General features: G+C 43.6%; 1 protein-coding gene across 1 annotated transcript in view; it reads left to right on the top strand.

The window, feature by feature from the left end:
• The window catches only part of LRP1 (LDL receptor related protein 1), a 612,781-nt gene that overhangs the window by 262,188 nt on the left and 336,904 nt on the right, over positions 1 to 13,689 (top strand). Inside the window, exons 10-12 of the mRNA XM_030196646.1 lie at positions 7,260 to 7,403; positions 11,114 to 11,350; positions 12,011 to 12,191. Of these exons, the coding sequence (XP_030052506.1) occupies positions 7,260 to 7,403; positions 11,114 to 11,350; positions 12,011 to 12,191 (562 nt within the window). The remainder of the gene's footprint in view (positions 1 to 7,259; positions 7,404 to 11,113; positions 11,351 to 12,010; positions 12,192 to 13,689) is intronic.

The following is a 13,689-nucleotide window of genomic DNA, read 5'->3' as shown; positions in this document are numbered from 1 at the left end:
GAAACACCTAGCCACCCGCTTGGGGCTACCCCATGGCCATTTAAATGGTCTATCCACAGCACAGCTCAGTTCCGCCTGCACCTGCTGCTTGTGCTCTACACTAGCACCCTCTTCCCACTGATTGGGTCCCAACCGCCTCTGGGTGAGTCTCCCATTCTGAAGGTATTCTCCAGTGATTTCTAGGTTACTGGGGCCACACTACCAGTGGTCCCACAGTTCCTGGAAAGCCCTCACAGACCCAACACACAAACCATCAGGATTCTTAGTCGGTCCAGACAAGTGGAGGCAATAAACTGAAAATGTTTGTCATAAAAAATATTGAACAGTGAACCATAAAAACAGATGGAACAAAAACAGCACATAATAAATGCAATAATAAATGCAAATGCAAAGGTATAAAGGACTACATGCATCAACCTTCTCCTACAAGAGCACGCAACTCTGGAACGCACTGCCACGCGGCCTGAGAGCGGTCTATGAGTTGACAGACTTCTGCAAACGATTGAAGACCTATCTCTTTGACAAAACATACCGCAAGGATCAAAACATATAAATCCCATATACATCATAACAATGCCTCAAGATATTACCCCACGTACTCCACGTCCCCGTACTCTCTCCCATTCAATATCTACCCACAGATAAAAACTGTCTACCCCATCGCATACTTGCTATTATTCGATCAACGTAGTTATTCCCCTACACCACATCCTTTAGTTTCTACTCCCCAAAGGCGACTGATCTGACTCTGTCTTCCTAATCTATTCACAATATAACCCATAATCGTATTGTAAGAAACTGTATTTCCATCATTCACAATGTATTGTAAGCCACACTGAGCCCGCAAATAGGTGGGAAAATGTGGGATACAAATGCAATTAAATAAATAAATAATAGGTAACTGAATATGGATCAATTATAAAGCTACCTAAACATTTGTTCACTACCTGAATAGTGCCTAGGAAAGACAGGAAATGTAGCTGCTCACAGGTTACAGAATATAACTGCTCACAGGGTCTCAGTAAAGTGGTCTTTCTCTACTTTCAAGCTGAGACTAGAGAAAAATCCAGTATTTCCTAGATGAATTTGAGCTCCTGAGCCAATTGGAGCCCAGAACAACAAGTTTAAAAAAAAAAATAGCTGGCCACATCACTACAGATTACTTCTTAATTTGTGTTAGCTAAAGAGGGAACAGCCATTTTTTGGTAACAGCTTTATACATAAACATGCACCACCTGCTGGCAAAACTAGAGAAATACACTTCAAGGAATAATACAGTTTTACAGGTTTAAAAATCCACTGTTTTGTCATAAGTGCCTTGAGTGAATTCCTTCAAAATGGTGGTAAATAAATCCTAATAAATAAATAAAAATATCAGGGAAACATAATAGTGATGGATTTGGAGTGGCCACACCGTGAGCTTGGATACCTCAAGGGTCTCTGCTCTTTGGGCGACCAGACTGTCATGGTCACTGTGCCTAGTGGTGGGTGGCTTCTCTTTGAAAGATTCTGGACTAGTCTGCACATGGTTTCTGTGCAGAAACTTTTTTGTGAGATTTCTTAAGCAACTTCTCAGCATCTAAACATTTTATGTGATTGTTTAGACATGGTGACTTTTGAGCCACTATGCTTACAATACTTCTGGGCATGGTGAGAACCAAGGCAGAAGAGACACTTGGTATGTATGTCAAATTTTCCTGCCACGTTTCAAACATGGACGAAATCCAGACTTGTGATGTCATATTTTTCAAATGAATGAAAGCTAACACAACATAAACAGAGTTGGAAACCAAAACAAATGGGAGAACTTTGTTTTGCATCCATTCAGCTGAGTGGAAAAGACAAAACCAAGGAACTGAGAATACCATTTTGCGCAGTAAGGGTTGTACATATTCAGAACTTTCCACTAAGTTCTAAGCTCTGGGAAAACAGTTCCATTTTAGTGCCATCAGATGACATCATACTCTTGTGTGCCTGACTCAATCCTGCTTGTCAACAGAAATCATTTTTTCCCCCGTGGTGTCTCACAGTAAACAAATGGATTTCATAGCCTGCTGCCCAAAAATAATGAAAAGCTAGGTGTCATGCTCTTTGCTAGGCTGGCAATTGGAGAGAGAGAGAGAGAGCTGCAGAGGGTTTCGAAATAGTCACTGCTGCTGAACCTTGGACCATTTCAATCCTGGTTCTATTTGAACAGTGATGCAGTGTTCTGGGGTTTGTATCTAAGATCACTATGAATCTCTAAATGGCTGTTGTGCTGCTTTTAACAATTGCCATCGTGCTGCAGATTTTCCATCACTTCAAGATGGCAGCTGTCTCCTGAGAACTTTTGGAGATATTTATATCTGTATCTATATATCTATGTCTATCTATCTAGGGTGAGGCAAAAAATAGTAACTCCCCTAGATTTTTTTTTTTTTTGCCATTTTCTCAGTAAGTGTTTTGAATTTCAAGGAGGTTAAAATTTGTAATTGTGATTAAAGACAGGGCATAGCTGGCAGTCCATGGAGTGGGGGTGGGGGGGAAGAGGGAATTCTTTTCCTCTCCCCTCCCCCCACATTAGATTTCATAACTTTGCTGGTGAGGATGCTGAAGCCCCGCCAGTCGAAGAAATCCACTGCCAAAGCAGCCTCCTTCCTCCCTGTGCTGCCTCAGGAGCGAGGAAGTCAGTAGGGTGCCTCACTCCCCAAGCATTCTCATTTCATGTATGAACTGAGCATGCTTGAGGAGTGCAAGTGCTGGTGGCCAGAAACACCCTGCTGACTTCCTTGCTCCTGAGGCTGTACGAGGAGGAAGGGGGTACTGTTCTAAACCGTTGAGTCGCCTGTATAAGCTCAATTTGCACTATATCAAATGTCTGGAAATAAATAAACTCAGGCAGCGGATTTCTTGGGCTGGTGGATCTTTATTTACTACTTACTACTTTTCATTTCTAAAGCGCTACTAGACGTACCCCATCAGCCATTGAACAGGTACTCCAAATTTGGAGGGTCCTGAGCCCAAAGTGGGGGGGGAGCCCAGGTCGTCAAGGTCCCTCCCCTCCACTGTGGCTATGCCACTGATTAAAGACTCGATAATTTCCTTTCTCTCGCCTCCACATCTTTTCTCCTTTCCTCCTCTCTACCCCCAGGACCATTATCCGATTCCCTTCCTCCCGCCTGCGATTTTCTCTCAGTTCCCTTCCTCCCGCCTGTGGTTCTCTCTCAGTTCCCTTCCTCCCTCCCTCCATTCTCTCTCAATTTCCTCCCTCCCTCCCTCCTCTCTCAATTCCCTCCCTCCCTCCATTCTCTCTCAATTCCCTCTCCTCTGGCCTGCGGTTCTCTCTCAATTCCCTGTGGCCTGTGGTTCTCCCTCAATTCCCTCCTGCCCGCCCCTCTTGCTTGCGGTTCTCTCTCAATTCCCTCCCGCCCTCCCCTCTTGCTTGCGGTTCTCTCTCAATTCCCTCCCGCCCTCCCCTGTTGCTTGCAGTTCTCTCTCAGTTCCCTCTTTTCTTCCCTCCCTCCCTCCCGTGGTTCTCTCCCAATTCCCTCTTTCCCTCCCTCCTTCCCGTGGTTCTCTCTCAATTCCCTCTTTCCCTCTTTCCTGTGGTTCTCTCTCAATTCTCTCTTTCCCTCCTTCCCATGGTGCTCTTTCAATTTCCTCTTTCCCACGGTTCTCTCTCAATTCCCTCCCTTCCTCCCTCCTGCCTGTAATTCTCTCTCAGCTCCCTCCCGCGATTCTCTCTCAGTTCCCTCCCACGATTCTCTCTCAATTCCCTCCCCCCACATTCTCTCTCAATTCCCTCCCCCCACATTTCTCTCTCAATTCCCTCCCTCCCCCCTGCAGTTCTGTCTCAATTCCCTCCCTCCCTCCCCCTGCAGTTCTCTCTCAGTTCCCTCCCTCCCTCCCCCCGCAGTTCTCAGTTCCCTCCCTCCCCCTCCCATTGTTCTCTCTGAATTCCCTCCCTCCCCCCTCCTGTTGTTCTCTCTGAATTCCCTCCCTCCTCCCTCCCGTTCTCTCTGAATTCCCTCCCTCCCCCCTCCCATGGTTCTCCCTCAGTTTCCTTCCTCCATCTCTCCCCCCCTCCTGCAGTTCTCTCTCAATTTCCTCCCCCCTCCCTCCCCCCCTCCGTGGTTCTCTCTCAATTCCCTCCCTCCCTCCTCCTGCTGTTCTCTCTCAATTCCCTCCCTCCCCCTCCCGCGGTTCTCTCTCAATTTCTTAATCATGATTAATGATTTACAAGTTACTTGCGGCTTTAATTGTGATTAATGTGCAGCCCTAGAAACTTTTGGGCTCATTTTCAAAACAGAAAAATGTCTAAAAAGTGGAATAAAGCAGCATTTGGACGTTTTTCTCACAAAAATGTCCAAGTCAGTATTTTCGAAACCTATTTTTAGACATTTTTCTATGAAGTTCATCAGAAGTGAATCCAAATCTCAAGGGGGTGTGTCAGGGGCGTGTTCAGGCCAGGACTTGAGTGTTCCTAAGACTTAGACATTTTTCAGCCATAATGGAACAAAACAAAAACGTCCAGGACTAAAACTTAGACATTTTTAGCTAGACCTATTTTTATAACGAATAAGGCACAAAAAGGTGCCCTAAATACCCAGATGACCACTGGAGGGAATTAGGGATCACATCCCCTTATTCCCCCAGTGGTCACTAACCCCCTCCCACCCCCCCCAAAAATGTGATGAAAATTATTGCCAACCTCAGATGTTATACTCAGGTCCATTAGAACAACATGCAGGTCCCTGGAGTAGTCTAGTGGTGGGTGCAGTGCACTGCGGACAGGTGGACAGGCTTCTACCTCCCCCTACCTGTTACACTTGTGGACGAAACTGTAAGCCTTCCAAAATTCACCAGAAACCCACTGTACTCACATATAGGTGCCCCTTCACCCGTAAGGGGTATGATAGTGGTGTACAGTTGGGGGTAGTACATACAAGGTAAGGGAGCAATGGTGAGATGTGTACCTGGGAGCATTTTATGAAGTCCACTGCAGTGCCCCCTGGGGTGCCCTGCTGCTTTCCTGGGATGTCAGGGGGACCAGTCTACTAAAAATGCAGACTCCTTCTACATCCCAGTGGCTTGATTTTGTGCGTTTTGCACTTGGACGTTTTTTTTTTTCCAAAAATGGACGGAAAAACAAAACGTCCAAATCACAAAACCTTTATTTTTGAAAACAAAAGATAGGCATTTTTCTTTTTTGAAAATGACCTTCTTTCCTATTCAGATTTTGACAGTTTTTTGCAAAATGTCCAAAGTCGGACTTAGATGTCATATTGAAAATGCCCCTCTTTATGTATTTATTTAGTCATCATCTTATATATTATCTTGAGCTGTGTTGATGTTACTGACATTTTAGCGTTACTACCTAGCAATTTTTGCACATTAAAAATGTTCAAGCTAAAACACAGTAAATTAACATCATTGAAATGATACAATTAACAATGTGTCAGAATTTTGCTGTCATTGTAAATGATCAAAGTTTCTACCCCTAGCTTTTAACACAGGCCTTCAGTCACTCTGGGAAGTTCTTAACAGCCTTGTCCATAGGTCCCTGAGGCAGGCTGTCCCAGATCATCTGCCGACTGCCGTTCTGATCCGAGATGTTTTAAAAGAAATTATCTGTAAATTATATTACCAAATACAAATTATTCAAATTTTGTTTACAAAAGTCTACGTCCTGTGACATCAGTAACAGTAAGCTGGTACCCTCCTTTTTTTTTTTTTTTTTTTTTTTTTGAATAATGGTAGTGTTGCAGTGCAAACATTTTTGAATGCGCAAAAATTGGTGGGTGGTCGCTCTAAAAAGTCTGTAACTGCACTTGGCACATAAATGTAGATAGTAACAACAAATAAAGCTGTAAAATTTCACATTGAAATTCCAAGCGGTTGCTAAGAAAACAGCAAAACACTCTAGGGGGTTACTTTACTTTACTTTACTTTTTTTTTCTTTCTTTTTGTCTCACTCTGTGTGTGTGTATAGTATAGATATAGATTATCTATATCTATAAATTTATAAATAATATGCATGTGTGTGGAAGAGAAACAAAGCAAATAGTTGTGACACTTTAAAATATTAACAGCTTCTTGTTTTATATTTTTCTCTTTCCACACCAACAGCTTTTTATAGCAGTCTGTCTCAGGGTGTCTGTCCATGTGGTAGCCCCTTTCCGACACAAAATTCTGTTTATTTATTTTAACATACCAACTTTCATGTCTTTCAATCAAGGTGGTTTATGTAGGATTAAAGCAATAGAAAGCAAGAAAGGAACACCAACCTTATAATACAGGACAGATAAACTAGAGAGATACTGTATTGGTGGGTGGAGGAGAGTAAAAAAGTTATCAGACCCTATACTGAACAGCACAGCAGTCTAACCACAGGCCACCCAGTCACTGAAGGCATGGATAAAAAAGAAGGGTTTAACATACTATTTTAAATCTAGGATGAGAGCCTTCTGAGTGCAGAGAATGGAACAGCTCCTGGCTGGTTACATAGCACTTAACCGGCTATCCACAGGGATAGTCGACTGTCTCCTGCTGAATATTCGCGGTCAGCGCACAACGGCTAACTGGCTATATCACAGATATTCATCGTATCACCGGCTAAGTTTGGTGGTCAAATAGCAGGCCTATCTTTGGCCGCTATAAATGTAACCAGCCAGTGCTCAATATTAATTTGGCTGGTTAGGTTTGAGCTGGCCACAAAAATAGATATATTCAGTGCCGATCACAGGAAACGGCCTGGCATTGAGTGTCAGGGCTCAGCTCTGATTATGACCTTAGCTGCCTCCCGCTGTCTGAATATCGGCTCCCTTGTGTCTGCATGGAAATGGTGGTTTTCTTTCAGAATTTACATAAAAGAACATTTCTAAGTTTTTTGTTAGGACCAAGTTCCCAAATCCTTGTCCTGTACCTCCTGTTCCCGATATGTAAATAGCCCCCTTTTTAAAATGGCTTTTCCCACGTCTATGAATCTACGTGTGTACGTGCTGCAATGAAATAAACACACATAGTTAAAATCAATATATCAACCTTAAAAATGAAAACATAAGACATAAAATCAAACAAACAAAAAAAAAAAGAGAACTGCAAAAATAAATACTGTTAAAAGCCAAGCTTAATAAATGGTTCTTGTAATATCTTCCTAAATTCAACTCCAATAGTGACCACTGGAAGAGCATTGCCAGCTTGAACATTTACCACTGGAAAAAAACTTGTGAGCTTGCTTTTGTCTTACATATGTATTTTAAAATGTTACTTTCCTGCAGTGAGAAGCCACGCCTGTGAATCGGATCAGTTTGGGAAGCCGGGTGGATGCACCGACATCTGTCTCCTTGGCAACAGCCACAAAACACGGACATGCCGCTGTCGCTCTGGCTTCAGTCTTGGCAATGACGGAAAGTCATGCAAAAGTAAGTATGATGTTCCCCCACCACCAGACACCTCTTTCCCTGACTTAGTTATTCTGTATTTTTTGGAGTGTTCATCCACTCTTGACTTTCCCTTTGGCGGTGATCTAGTCAGCATTTTTTTCCCTACCCAAATGCTTGTCTATTAAGGTTTGTTATGTTGAAATACTTCACAGTTTGCTAGTTTAGTTTTTTTCTTGCTTTGTAAGAAACAAAGTAACTGCTTTGGATGTAGACTTTGAAAGATTGGATCTTTTATGGTTTACCGTTTCCCCAAAAATAAGACACTGTCTTATATTAATTTTTGCCCCCCAAAATGCGCTAGGTCATATTTTCAGGGGCTGTTTATTTTTCGGGGAAACATCGGGGTTGGCCCGCCCGCCCTCCGTCGCTTCCAGAACTAACCTTAAACGCCTCCTTTCACCTTTGCAGCAAGCAGCAGCAGGACAGGCCACTCCTTGGTTCCATGTCCCACCCTCGCCTGACGTAACGTCCGCGAGGGCGGGGCACGGAAGGAAGGAGAGGTCTGCTCTGCTGCTGCTTGCTGTGAAGGTGAAAGGAGGCGTTTAAAGTTAGTTCCGGGAGTGCCGGAGGGTGGGTGGAGGGAGGGCCCGGCGACCTCGGGTGGGGGGGGGGGGGGCGGCCCGGGGGTGGCCTTGTCCGGCTCTCGGCGGCCCTGCTTTCAAACAAAAATTTGCTAGGTCTTACTTTCGGGGGAGGCCTTATATCTACCAATTCAGGAAAACCTCTACTAGATCTTATTTTCAGGGGAAGTCTTACTTTCGGGGAAACAGGGTAACTTTTTTATTGATGTCACAATCCACAACATTTAAGCATCAATAACAGACACCAATTTTATATCTCTATAGTCCTTAACAAAACTTTTGGTTAAAGTAACATCAAACTTTTACATGAACTTACCCCCCCCCCCCCCCCTTAAGATTGGATCTTTTAAATCTGTTGCTTTTGTCGTCTGTTGAGATCTGCAGGATTTGTTTGTTGGCTGTCCTGAGACTTCTCTTATGTCATAGCTTGTCAGTTGCTTGTGACATCATAGAATCCTGCAGATCGCATTTTCCCCTCTATAACTATGAACTTCATGCATAATGCTGATCTCCAGTGTTGATACCGTTTTGAAGAGAAAGTATTTTGTTTTAAAAAATGTTTCTGTCCTATAACATTTACTGTTTAAAGCTGACCTCTGTCCCCCTGCTCCTGCCACCTTGTGTCCTCTGTTCCGAGACCTGCTGTCTAAAGGTTGGTGAGAGAACAATTTAGGCATGCAGAACTTGCATGCCTAGGAAGAGACAGCTTTAAAAAAAAACAAAAAACAATAAATAGCAAAAGCTATGCTGAATGGACTGTGGGCTTTTATTCTATAAAGGTTTTGCTCCTAAATGTATGCTCCTAAATTACAAGCCTAATCTATTTTGGAGCATAGATTATGCTCATAATTTAGGAGTGTAAATTTAGGACTATAACCTTTATAGAATAAGGCCCTGTATGTATAGGGTTACATATAATACAATTCGAGCAGTTCTGAATTGGTGGTGTTGAAATGCTCTGCCAGTTTTCAGTGTATTTTCGGTAGCGTTTGGGAGAATTAAAATATAAGTTGTCAAGATCCAGTCTCAGAAGTACTGCATGGAGATGTGACTGTGAACTTGCCCTGTTGAAAGTTAGGATGCCATGCTAGCTGCCATAGTACTGGAAGAAAAGGGGATGCCAAGACAACTAGTGTAGGTTAGCTCCACTCCCCTTCCTTCAATACCCAGATAACACACATCAGCTATATTTATCCACTGCCTTGCAGATCCCCTAGTGAAATGCATATCATTGGAAAAGAAACCTCCAAATCGATGAGCATCTGGCCTGTACCAGTCACTTACCTGTCCAAATCGATGAGCATCTGGCCTGTACCAGTCACTTACCTGTCGCCTGTCAGTTTGTATAGAAATCGGCCAGATAGGGTTTTTTTTTTTGACAGATAGGATGTCATGAACAGACTGAAGGCCTTATGTGACCTGCCCATAAGGCATTCTTTTTTTTTTTTTTTTTTTTGTGAGGAACGCCTAAAATGTGGATCTTTGTGTGTGGTTTTTCTTTCCTAAACCACATGTAATAATAACAAAACAAAATGAACCTCTCAGCTTGAAAGTCTTGCTAGTCCACACCCGGAGCTGAATATCCACAGATAATGGAGCAAGATTGCTTACTGATAAAAAATTTCTTCCCGTGTTATCCTGTCCTGGACATATAGGCCCAGTGGTGTAGAATGATTAGAAGTGAATCAATTTTTTTACTCTTTCAAAAGTACAAAGACCAGGGGACACTCGATGATGTTAAGTGGAAATACTTTTAAAACAAATAAGAGAAAATAATTTTTCACTGAACCAATTGTTAAGCTCTGGAACTCATTGATGGAAGATGTGGTAACAGTGGTTAGCATATCTGGGTTTAAAAAAGGCTTGGACAGGTTCCTGGAGGAAAGTCCATAATCTACTATTAAGATAGACATGGGGAAGCCACTGCTTGCCCTGGGATTGGTCACATGGAATGTTAGTACTATTTGGATTTCTGCCAGGTACTTGTGACCTGGATTGGCCGCTGTTGTAAACCGGATACTGGGTTAGATGGACCATTGGACCAGTATGGCTATTATGTTCTTATGCTCTTGATTATAGAGCTGCTGTGCTTAACGCAGTGCCTTACAAACCTTTAAGGGGCCCTGTAGTTGAAAAATGTATGCAGTCGGTGCTGATGTAAGCCACGTGAATCCTCTTTTAAGGAAATGTGACCTGGTTATATGCATAATTTTATTTGCACATCACGCCATTGCAGACCCTATGAATAAAGTTTGTGTTGCTCAGGAAGCGGAGTTGGGAGCAGGTACAAAAGCCTTGTATAGAGAGTTGCAAATTCAGCTGCTTTTGGTAAAGCTTAGTTGGCGCAAAAAAAAAAACCCCAGACCTAATTTATATCAAACATATAAACGGCAAGTGACTGACTCACCTGCAAATGCGCAGTAGAGTCGGAACGCTGAGAGTGTAGAAGTCCAAGCCCCGCCTCCACCAGCAGTACAGGCCAATAGGGAGGAGGGCTTGGACATGGGCATGGAAATCGGAGGAGGAGGGAGCAGGGAAGGAGGGGGCGGAACTGAGGGAAACATACACTGGGGAGGAGGGCAGGGGAGTGAGCAGGGTTGGTGGACGGGGGGAGGCCATAGGAAAACAAAAAACTAGCCCGTTCTTACGGGCTTAACGGCTAGTCTAATATATAATGCGTATATATGTATATGTATTTTTTCAGTGATGCCCTTTAAATAGCCAGTACCACTGAATGTAAGCATAAAGTTAAGCACCTGTTCCAGCTCTTAACTTTACGCAATGTGCAGCCGCTTTCAGGGTGCAGCGTTTTGTTTTGTTTTTTCTTTACAACTTACTGCATTTAAAGTTGTTAAACCAAATATTCTAAGTCCCAATCCTCCCCTCCACCCTTGAGAAGCACCATTATAAGCTGCTAAGATTAAGACTGTGTGATTTATATGTTTGTGTACAAGTCTATGCGTGCTGCCTATGTATGGGGGAGGGAGGTAGCTGTAGATACAGATGAGAGGGAGGGGAGAGAGGATCCTTTTGTCCTTGGGGCTGAGAGGTGGAGGACAGCAGCATCCCCACATCTGCAGCTGTGTAACTTCTTGCTTTCTTTTGCAGAGCCGGAGCATGAGCTCTTTCTGGTATACGGCAAAGGGCGACCCGGAATAATCAGGGGGATGGACATAGGAGCCAAGGTCCCTGATGAGTACATGATTCCCATTGAGAACCTGATGAACCCACGGGCCCTGGACTTCCATGCTGAGACTGGCTTCATCTACTTTGCCGACACGACCAGCTACCTGATAGGGCGACAGAAGACTGATGGCACGGACCGGGAAACTATCCTGAAAGATGGTACGTATGGTTCAGAGCTGGGGGGTCCTGTGGATATCAGTGAGTACAATTTTAGTACATTCAAACCATTCCCTTTATTGGGAGGGGGGGGACAGTAGTACTTGTTTGTCTTTTCCTTTGTAGTCTCTCTACTTCCTGCTGAACCCTCTTCAGAGTGTCATCATGCCCACCTACACACCTTACTAACTCCTATCCAGCTCCACACATTACCTCTCCTCATTGAGCTTCCTCTAGGGCAACTAGACTGAGCAGGGTCTCCCCTTACACCTAGCCCTGCAGTTTTCATGAAGGAGCTATTGTGCATGCATGACTCTTCCCCTTCTTCTCAACTGGTTGTCTGCATATGGCCTTTAGTAGCATTCTTTCGTTTCTGACTCCATTATACCTTATTTATTCCTCTTAGTCTCTCCCTGCAGGCTATTACCATCCTCCAGTATTTTTCTAATGCTTGTCCCTGATACCCAACGATATTAAAGGCTCAGTATTGCCTAGCTCTGGGTAAGAACAGAATTACAGCATCCTCGGTGTTAACATTACCCCAGTTAGCATGGGCTGTTCATGAAATAGTCATAATGCTAGGATTTGACAGGTAGCAGAAGGTACCTTAGTTCAGGTGCTCTGCCCTGCCTTTACTTACCAGGTATCCATTGATATTTTAAGGCATTCATAACGTGGAAGGCATCGCTGTGGACTGGATGGGGAACAACCTCTACTGGACGGATGATGGACCCAAGAAAATAATTAGTGTGGCCCGGTTGGAAAAAGCATCGCAGAGCAGGAAGACCCTTATTGAGGGAAAGATGACTCACCCCAGGGCCATCGTGGTGGATCCACTGAACGGGTAAACATGATAGCATCTGCGTGGGCTCAGTGACAGTTTCTTGAGTGGGGATGCGATTACATTGATCTACTGGAAAACGTTAATCACTTTTGATCTGTGGAACTGGAGTATAGTTAGGCCAGTGTCACCAGGGTGGTGGTCGGTGTTGTCGCAAAGGTTTCAGATTGAGTAATGGTCAAGAGCACAACTTGAAGAGGTCAGACTGCCTATATCTTCTATAAACAAGCTAGAGAACAGCAGTAGTTCAGATAAAGTTTTTATTCTTTGAACTGAGGGGAAAAACAGAAGTCATAAGGAACTTGGAAAATAGTTGTAGTGCATTGTTTATACATACAGTTGTTATGCATTTCTGTTTGAATTATTATGTGGATTTTTGTAAAATGGATTTTGGATTTAGCTCTTGCCTTTCTCAGAAGTTCAGATACAGTAGAAGGCTTACAATTTAATGTACCTGAGGGAATGGAGGGTTAAATGACTTCTTCAAGATCTCAGAGTAAAAGTGGGATTTGAACCCTGGCTTCCCTGGTTCTCAGCCCACTTCTGTACCCAATAGGCTAGTCCTCCACTCCATAATATGCAGAAATCTGATGCACAAGATAGTTTATAGGAAAAGCAGTATTGCAGGAGAGTTACACATAAATTCCGCTTATGCAAATGACCATTTATTGTAATTGTCAAACACATGAAGAGCCATATGCCACACAGGCTTGCAGCTGTTTCTAAAGAGCACAGGGTGGTTAGAACGTTCCACAGTGATCGGGTAAAGAAGCAGCCTGATCATTGTTCTGCCATCCCTGGCAGAAGCTGCGCATGTCTCAAGAAGATTCAGAAGGACCTGGTCCTGGAGGGACCCTGGCCATTCAGGTTTTCAGGGTATCCACAGTGAATATTCATGAGAGAGATTTGCATGCACTGTCTCCACTGCATTCAGATATGTCTCATAAATACTCATTGTGGATATCCTGAAAACCTGACTGGCTAGGATGCCTCCAGGACCAGGTTTGGGAACGACTGACTGTAATGGTAAGAAAAGGGACAAATATATACCGGGGAATTTTGATATTTAAGTACATAAAGTCCAATACATACACATCAGCATTTCCATTTTTTTTCCATGTGTTTTCCCTCCCTAAGTTCCATTTTCTCGACTTTTTAAGTCTTTCTTCTCAGTACATGCTCCCGGGGAGGGAAGGTTGGGGAGGGAAGGTTGGGGGGGGGGGGGGGTCATGTTTCCGTAACTGCTCCATTTCTTCCTTTGTTGAAAATAAGTGGAACCAGCCCTTAATCTTTCACAGTACCCATCTGTGCTTTTCCTTTCTGTGGTGTGTATCACTGCCAGTATACATTTATAAGTACCTTCTATACCTGAATAGAACTGACCTTGAGCTACTAATGAAAAAGGTGTGAGCTAAATCCAAAATCCCTATTAGGGTTTAAGCTCTAAGGAGCATAAGCGGCTTGCTTGTTGTCACACGCATGTATTAGATCAGGTCAGCTG

Source organism: Microcaecilia unicolor, chromosome 3 (assembly GCF_901765095.1).
Source record: "Microcaecilia unicolor chromosome 3, aMicUni1.1, whole genome shotgun sequence".
Taxonomy (NCBI): domain Eukaryota; kingdom Metazoa; phylum Chordata; class Amphibia; order Gymnophiona; family Siphonopidae; genus Microcaecilia; species Microcaecilia unicolor.
Note: the sequence above shows the minus strand (reverse complement) of the source record. Positions and strands in the feature narration are given on the sequence as shown.